Consider the following 9,050-nt stretch of genomic DNA (forward strand, 5'->3'; position numbering starts at 1 on the left):
AAGATTGTTGCAATGTAATTTTGAAAATAGCATTTACTTTAGAGTATCATTGGACCTGCAGTCCACAAAATCAGGCAGTAGCTTTTAGGCTACCATTTTCATTGCATTAATATTTTTGATTAAACACTTCTGTTTCTATCTGAATAAATTCACAGCAAATAAAAGCAAATCTATTTCATTTTACATTAAATATTAAAACATGATTGAATACCCTTAGCTTAATTGCTTTGCGGTTCTGGCTAATGCAATTCTAATCACATATTTAACATTTCGTTATAGGTATTAGTCAATATGCAAGTAGTAAAACAACTCATGATATTTTGACTTTGATCTTTTAACAAAATATAAAACAAAATTAAATTGCAAGATATAAACATATTATTTCCAGTTAGCATCGAATATCCTTAACTGCCTTGCCATATATGTTTTCATTCGAGATGTTCAGTAAACAAGAGCACTGCACTATTTGTGACATCATATTTTGTTGGACCAAATATTGGTTAGATCATTTCTCCAGAGTGAAATCTGGTGGCAGCTCTCAGCCAAAGAAACCTCTGATGTCTTCGCCTGATTTTAAATGGATACCGCTGTCGAGGATGCACTCCGCCTTAACCCTTTACAGGTGAAATGGGAGGGGGAAAATGATCCGGAAAGTGTGAATGCCAAACCTCGTTTTGATGGTCGTTCCTTCATTATGTGAAAAATGGTTACAGTTAAAATATTTCACACTCCCAATCCAATCAATTTCAATTCAATCTGCACAAAGCTCTTTTTTTTAATATCCCATTGTGTTTGTCTTGTGTGTGATCAGAGCCTGGTTTATTGGAAGTTTATCCATTTCGTTCTTTCGCTTGGGTCATCCTTGGGTTGAATGCACTAAGGAAGTCGCCATGGTAACCAGCAGTTCGCCTCCCAGGGAAGCAGGCAGGAAAGCTTCGATACAACTGAACACAAACTCCATCATGTACTAGGTGGGAAAAAATGAAAGAGGGAAAGCAAACACAGACGGGGATAAAATACATCAAGGTAGTGCCCACTGTCTCGGACCAACAGACCAGGCGATCAGTCATCATCAGAAAGCTAGAACCTAGCGCCAAAACCATGCGCAGATTGTAATTACACCACGGTGGGGGATAACAAGAGGAAAGAAATCAATAATTTATCCACGCGTCTATTCGCATTAATGTGTTTAAGCTACGAAATGTTTTCCGAGCCTCTGCAGACGCAACAGACGGACTGATGATAAAAGCAGACTCCGGCACGGTCGACATGGCAGATCCAATTGTAACCCAACGGCATTTAACAAATCATTTCACGTACTCTTTCTTCATCGCCTGGAATCCAAAGTTGAACCCTTTTCTTATTCCATGTACTTTAACAAAAAAGAGGAAAAATACTCCACCCATTTTGGATCTACATAAGAGATGCAGTCAGGAGAAGAAAATGTAACAGAATAACGATGTGTGTGTTTGCCTATCAACAGAATGGTGAGCATTAAACATACAGGGGAAATACGCCATTGATAAATACATTTTCCTTGGCGGTAGCTATTTTGTATGGTTATTAAAAGCAGGAACAGTAGTCCAAATGTTTAAACAAGTTTCTTGATGAGGCGGAAAGAAATGCTTTACCACTTTTGTCTCTGTATGTATTTCTTCCAGGAATTTTGTTTCTTTGCATTATCATCAGTAAACTAGATCTCAAATCGCCAGCATCAGAAATTACCATCCTTGATTGAAACCCAATTAGCTGTGTGAAGCCATTTAATCCAAGGCTGGGAAGGCACTTTCAATATATTTAACATGTCACTACACTACACACGTTTATATATATATATATATATGTATCTCATAGCAAAACTAATGCAACCCAATGTAACCAGTGAGAAATCCCATATTTGCCCCTGCACCTTTTCAGCGATACATTGGCGACAAAATATTCTTGATTGTTTGCTACAATTATAAGCTCCGCCCCCGTGGCCTTTGATTGGCGGTGGGCTGGATTCGGAAGGCTCTGATTGGAGGTGGCTGGATTCGGTTGGCGTCATTGCTAAGTAGCCCATTCATCTATGCATTTGGGCGTTGGACTCTGCATGTTATTAGCGCTCAGGGAGATTTCTCCATTTTCCCCCTTGTCGAAAAGCAAAAGCTACAAATCTAGGATCTTTTTATTACTATTGCAACGTGGCCTTTTCCCCTTCGTTTTTTTTTTGGTTTCTCTGCATAGGGTTTGTTGCAGGGAACTTAAACTTTTTTTTTCTCGGGGTGTGATTCCGGCTCTTTTTTCACTCCTCCTTCTGTCTGTCCGTCCCTGTGTGTGTGTGTGCAGCATTGAAAAGCCAGGCGTCTTTGTTCGCTTTCTTTCTTTCGCTGGCTCGGAGTTTCTTTGTTGTACAAGCATGGGAGCCCAATTCTCCAAGACCGCTGCAAATCGCGAAACTGTTGCTGAAAAAGCAGGGGAAGCTGCAGCTGGATCGCCTTCTAAAACCAACGGACAGGTTTGTATTTTATAATCGTTTCCTTAAGATTAATTTTTTTGCATTGGGTTGATGGAATGTTTAAGACCTCCACTGACAATCCATTGCAACCGTAGAAAACACGGTCCTCTTGCATGGAGACGAACAGGCATTTGGGTTTTAGTGGTTCCCCTTTCCCTCAATTTTTAACGTTTGGTGATCTTGTTAAGCGAAGTAATTTAGAAAGGAACGCTTCTCCCTGCCGCGCCTCGCATTGGAAATTGTTGAAAGCAAAATTGTAAATGGCTTATCGAGTGCGGATGTACATGTCTCATTTTTCGTTTTTAATGATTATACAAATAATGTTAAAACACCGAGAATTGAGAATGAAGTGGTGGTTTTGCTTTCGTCGGTTGTGACTATCAAAAATTTTGGACTCCACGTTTTTCCGTGGCAATTTTGCTGTCGATTTTATTTTGGCGTGGAGTTTTTTTTAATGAATTGGCTGTTAAAATGAATGCTGTCTGGACGGCGGTGTTGAGTATTTTGTGTATTCCGTGCTAAGTTGGTGTGTTTGGCAGTGAAATTTGTGAACCATCTTTCGAGTGCGGTTTAAAAGGCGTGAGCCCTCCCTCTAGACAGCAGAAACGGGCTATTTGTAAGGGTCCAGCACCACGCCTTTTTTTTTGTGATAATGGCATTGGTACCATAATACAGGACCAGCAGCTGTGAGAACAGCGACACTATGGGAGAGTCGCGTCTTGACTAGTGTTTTTTTTTAATGGATTTTTAGTTTTTTGATGGTACGACAGTGAGTGAACAGCTCCTGGTTGGGCTGGAGTGCTGGCTATTGGTGCTGGGCTCAGTGAGCAGATTAAATACTTTGCTCATTCAACAGCAGCCTGGGTACCGTGGCCAGGGGGCGCCTCCTAGCGGGCAGCCGGCTACCCAGTTGTCTTTCCTGAAATGGCATCGCTGCAGGTTAGCGCCGAATGCAATACTTGGGGACAAAAGCCTTGGCTTTAGCTTCCAGGAAAAGAACACTGGGCCGATTAAGCAAATACATTAACTTGCATGCCTAATAGGAAAAAAATATAATACTTTTTGTAATCCTGAATACAAAAATGAGCTTTTTTTTAAAAAAGTGGGAGAAGGGAGACCTGTTTCTCAAATCTTTCTACTTGAGGGATCAGTAACAGCAGAATCTGGTTTCTGTTCCTTTAGAACAGAGGTGGGTCTACCTGGGTTGTATTGTCTCTAACTCCGGCTAACAGATGCCCGGTGACGGGGTGCATTGAGCTGGCTCCAGGTGTTTGCTCCTGACCTTGCAGCCGCTTCCAATTTCCAGTGTGTCTCATGAGGGGAGCTGCAGTGTGTTTCCATGTCCTCGGTGCTGCAGCCTGCGCTGGGAGAGGGAAAATGCCCCATTCCCTGCTCCCTCCCTATTACTAATCTACGTAAGCAATGTCGTGCCATTTTGTGTCGCCTCTCTTCTATCTGCTCGGTGTTTATAATAAGCCACCATTTTGTGTGTGTCCCTCTCTTTCCCTCTCTCTCATCTACAGGAGAACGGCCATGTGAAGGTGAATGGAGACGCCTCACCAGCCGCCGCTGCTGCTGCGGCCGCCGCCGCTGAGCCCATTGAGAAAGAAGAGCTTCAAGCCAATGGTGCCACCCCGGCCGAGGAGAGCAAGGAGGAGGAGGCGGCCGCCGAGCCGGCCAGCGGCACCAGCACCCCGGCTGCTGCCAAGCCTCAGGAGACTAACGGGGAGACGGTAGAGGCCAGCTCCCCGGCGGAGGGAGAGCCCGCCGGCAAAAGCGAGGAAGCAGCGGCCACGGCCACCCCCGCCGCCGCCAGCCCGGCAAACAACGAAACCCCGAAGAAAAAGAAGAAACGCTTCTCTTTCAAGAAGTCTTTCAAGCTCAGCGGCTTCTCCTTTAAGAAAGTCAAGAAGGAGAGCGGGGAAAATGCCGAGAATGAAGCGGGAGCCGCTGCCTCCGGGGAAGAGGAGAAGGAACAAGGTGTGGCGGCTGCTGCTGCTGCTACAGCGACAGAGGAGCCCAAATCCAGCCAGGAAGGAGATGCTGCCCCTGCTCCAGCTGTATCAGCGGAGGAGAAGAAAGAGGAGCCCAGCGCCTCGCAAGAGGATAAACCTGAAGAGAAGGCTCCTGAAAGTGCTGATGTACAGGAAGCCAAAGCTCCAGAGGAGCCCAAGGCCAATGAAGAAAAACCTACAGCAGAGCAAGTCTCGTCTAACCCAGCTCCAAATGCTGAAGCATCTACAACTGAGCAAGAGGCAGCAGCACCAGCAACAGTAGCAGTCCAAGAGCCACCAGCAGCACCAGAGCCAGCTGTACCACAGGAGACACCATCTGAGTCCAGTCCAGCAGCACCAACTACCGACTCGGCAGAGTAAAACAAAAGCCCAAAACTGGAATGATAATCAAAGGACCTTTTTCCATGTTTGTTTGTTGGAGTGGTGCCAGGTACTGGTTTGGAGAACTGTCTAACCAGGGATTTTAAAGGCATTTTTATTTTTAATAAAAAAAAAAATCCCATTGCATTCATTCTGTTACCACCATTCCAACAGGCAGAGATGAGCCCCAAACCTCGCTCTGTCATTTTTTTTTTTGCATCAGTATTACTGTTTTTGCATATTTTGCATCATTTTATACAAAAGTTTAAACTTTTTTGGTCAATATATGGACACGTCCAATGGTGTGGATAATCTGGGTGGGTAAATCCTGGGTAAAATGTAAATGAAGTAATATTGGAACCACAATGCAGCGGTGTAGTTGCCAAGTAAATGTGCCACAAACTAACAATGTAAAGGATTAGTCTTTTAAAAAAAATAAAATAAAATTACAAATCTTGCAAAAATACAGTTTACAACACTAAGTCTTGAATACAAGAAAGCAAGGAAATCCGTGCCAGAAATTCAATAGTTTTAGTAATACATTTAAATCATAGAAACTTTTCACTTATCTCATTTTTAGCTGTACAAGTCAAGTGATAAGTAGAAGAAAAAAAAACAAGTTGTATAGGCGTTATTGTTTATTGCTGGTTCATGACCTTAAAGTGTAATTATGTATTACAGCAGGGTGTTTTTAACTGTGATTATGTATAAATGAAAACTTAATATCAAGAAGCACATGAAGTTTGCAACTCTTCACCCTGCCCATTTTGTAAAATTGCAGTCATCTTGGAAGATCTTTTAAACAATTTTAAATGAAAAGCTGTGATAAGTGGAATGGTTGCTGTTTATATACTGTTGTATGTTTGGTTACAGCAGTCGATGCTTTTTTTCAGTCGTCTTTGACAATTGGGAAAACTCTTCAGATGCAATGCGTTTTGTGTAGCATCTTGTCTATCATGGTTTTTTTGTAAATACTGGAGAAGCTTTGACCAATTTGACTTAGAAATGGAATGTAACTTTGCTTACAAAATTGCTATTAAACTTCTCTGCTTAAGGTGTTCTAATTTTCTGTGAGCACACTAAAAGCGAAAAAATAAATGTGAATAAAGTTTCAACTTAGTGTTTGTTATTACTTGGCTCATTTTGTGGTTTGAGGGCATAGTTCATGGTCATACTTAAAATGTAGGTTGCTTCATCAATTTGCAAATCACAGCTGAAAGTGCTAAGGGGCAGGTGTCTCTAACTGACCTTTTTGAGGGGGTGTTGAGAACAGAAGATGGAAAAGATTAATCAGATGTGTTTAGAAGTGCGTGTTTTATTCATTGAACTCCCAATTAACATTAGAATTTTTAAAATAACTCCAGTTTTCTGACCACCTTCATTTTTGGTGCACTTTCACTACACTCCAAAAAAAAAAGTTAAATGTTTGGAAAGTATTGTCTTGCATTTAAAGCTTAATAGTAAATTTTAAAATATTGCTGGCAATCAGATCCTTAAAGTGGTGGAAAACTAATTAGCATTTGTGAGGTCTTGTGTGATGGCTAAAACTTTTAATGTGCATTAAATATTTACCTTGATCTCCAGTGGCAAGCAGGTTTTGGTGAACCACACCACTTAGGTGGATAATTGTCATTGACAATGGAAACTGAGTAAAATTGTATAGCCATTTGAATTTTGAGGACAGTAGAAAATTCAAACGGGATTAGTGCCCACCATTGCACACCTGTAATAAAATTAATTTAAACTTCAGTTTTATTGAAACTTATTAATATATTAACATCTGGGGCTTGAGTTGAATCTAGTACAAAAGAATAGGGGAGATTTTTTTTGAAGTGGTTGTAGATAGTCAATTAAAAAGCTTCCCTGTGAGCATGAGCCTTAAATGTTGTACTATGAACTAGGTGAACTTTCTGGAAGCGAGGCATGGTACATAGCGATGTTACCATCTTGAAGACTGAAGCTAGAATATCATTTTGCAATTGATTAATACATGCTGATAACTTGCAAAAATTAATGGTGCTTATTGCAAAATAAAATTGGGTTGAAAGTCTTTCAGTTTTTTTTTTAATGATACTGCAAGAGTTTGACTTTTTCTTCCTCATTGCACTCCTATCTCCCATTTGTGCAATAGCTACTTGATATTTCCATTTTATTTATTGGTTGACTAGATAACACCGACTAGAGAAACGGCACTCGGTATTGCCAGTAGTTTTTCAGTCTTCTTTCACAAGTTACTTTTAGTCTGATAAATTCTCCACCCTAAACATTTTCTCTCAGGTTTTTTCTTCATTTCAGAATGTTTAAATTTTTATTGCAAGTCAAGTAACTAGTGCAGAGAGCCTTATTTCCTCTTTCCTTCTCTTCTCTTTCTCCCCCCCCCCCCCAAATACATACATACACTCCCCATCTTTTTCTCTTTTCTTCACCCCTTTGGCAGTACTTAAATTTTTAGCCTTTATCTACATTGCCAAGCCATGATTTAGAACTTGAAGCAAGGGTGGGATGAGAGAATTGTGTCCTATTGTAGCAGATTTGCAGATTGCTGTGGGCCTGGAGTGTTTCCTTCCTGACCCCTTTCTCCTTCTCCATTCCAAAGAAAAAGTCGTTGCAAAATAAATTTATGGGGTAATTGAGCTCAAAGAAGGATGACCACCTTTGGGAAATTTGCAATTGAAATGTTTTATTTTTGAAGCAGGTTTGCATCATTTGTTACAACAATAATACATAACTTTTATATAATACTTTGGTTTGCCATCTGCAACCACAGCACTTTTAAAGTTAAATTCTAGAATGGGAAATTTATTTACTGAATATAAATATTTGTGGGGTTAATCCGCTGCTATTGTGATTTACCTGTTGGTGTACACATTCCTTTATTCTGTTAATGGGCATGCTTGCAATATGTACTTAAACTTGAGGGTTATGTTCTGTTGTATAAAGCTTTCACAGATGTTATGACAATATTTATATCAACTGCCAACTTAAAATGGTTTGTGCCATAGTCCCATCAGACCCATGTAGATTTGATTTTATCTACTTGGGATTAGAACATCTTATCAATTGGTTCCTTGATTATTTTAACCATTCTTCTATTCAGTTTAGTTATAAAAAGCTGTTTGTCCATCATTTGACTATGCTAACTTGAACCTTTAAGGTTCAATTAAGATGAATAAATATTTAACATTTGTCCAAAAAGGATCGTAATCCCAGCCGTAGTACTTTTGGGCTATAATGCTTCAATTTAGTAAGTTTGATTAAATTACTTTCCAAATTCAAAGTGGTCACTTTGCTATGCTTCCTACAGTTGTTGCTGGAGCCTGTCTGGATGTGATTTATAATTATTTTCCATTAAGTTGCAATACAGTTATACTTAATTTTCAAGGCAAGCATTTACCAACCACAACTATGAAATGTGGCACACCAGATTTCATGGTTTACTGCAAAACAGTGCCTTCTAAGCAAATGTCACTACTGAAATCAAACGGCAGCATCAAGCAGCTTTTGAAATTCAAAGATGGAACAAGGGTGAGTATGTAGAATGGTAAAAGAAATTGGGGGGTGGGGGGGAGGGAAAGAAGAGGTTTCTTGTATCATCAATATGTGCAAGTGGCAGCAATTTCTGTGCATATGTTTAATATAGTTGGAGATTTGGGGTTAGGAAGAGCTTAACAAAAATCTGGTATGTCTTGTTTTATCAAAGTTAGATTTGATAATTTAATGGTGGGAATATGCTTTCCTTTAGGACCTGAATTCAGATCTAGCCTGACTACTCTGGTCATTCTGCCAACTGAGGATCCGATGAGAATTGAATTTAAGACAACCTGAGTTCTAGTGGGGCCAAATACTTGCGGAAAATGGAAAATACCGTTCAGTGTAATGAAGAGTGGTGCTTTGAGGTCGTTCAACATTGGCATGTGATGAAGTGTTATTTCTACATCTGCTCATGCTGCATCTGCTTTGAGTACTTAATTCTGATTAGTACATGCATTCAGATAGCATGCTTTGCCCACCGTAAGAACAGGAGTAGGCCATTTGGTCCCCTCAAGCTTGCTTTGCTATTCAATAAGATCATAGCTGATCGTAGTAGCCCTAACTCCACTTTCCCCTCTTCCTCAAAACCCTGGACTTGCTTGTAGATCAAAAATTTGTCTAATTCAATGACCCAGCCTCCACAACTC

At 40.4% G+C, this 9,050-nt stretch overlaps 1 protein-coding gene across 3 annotated transcripts; it reads left to right on the top strand.

Moving 5' to 3' along the window:
• Positions 1-1,223: 1,223 nt before the first annotated feature.
• LOC137359867 (myristoylated alanine-rich C-kinase substrate-like) lies at positions 1,224-5,992 on the top strand. Of its 3 annotated transcripts, none has more exons than XM_068025553.1 (2): positions 1,224-1,487; positions 4,021-5,992. In XM_068025553.1, the coding sequence occupies exons 1-2, from the start codon at positions 1,485-1,487 to the stop codon at positions 4,870-4,872; spliced, it is 855 nt and encodes a 284-aa protein (XP_067881654.1). In that variant the 5' UTR covers positions 1,224-1,484; the 3' UTR covers positions 4,873-5,992. The 3 variants fall into 3 exon arrangements, with proteins under 3 accessions (XP_067881654.1, XP_067881652.1, XP_067881653.1); XM_068025551.1 differs by lacking the exon at positions 1,224-1,487 and adding an exon at positions 2,055-2,497; XM_068025552.1 differs by lacking the exon at positions 1,224-1,487 and adding an exon at positions 3,218-3,436.
• Positions 5,993-9,050: the final 3,058 nt, after the last annotated feature.

This window comes from Heterodontus francisci, chromosome 3 (assembly GCF_036365525.1).
Source record: "Heterodontus francisci isolate sHetFra1 chromosome 3, sHetFra1.hap1, whole genome shotgun sequence".
Classification (NCBI taxonomy): Eukaryota; Metazoa; Chordata; class Chondrichthyes; order Heterodontiformes; family Heterodontidae; genus Heterodontus; species Heterodontus francisci.

Coding starts and splice junctions, on each gene's coding strand:
- LOC137359867 (XM_068025551.1), top strand. CDS start 2,069: ATGCATTTGGGCGTTGGACTCTGCATGTTATTAGCGCTCAGGGAGATT. Junction 2,498..4,020: donor CTTCTAAAACCAACGGACAG/GTTTGTATTTTA, acceptor TCTCATCTACAG/GAGAACGGCCATGTGAAGGT.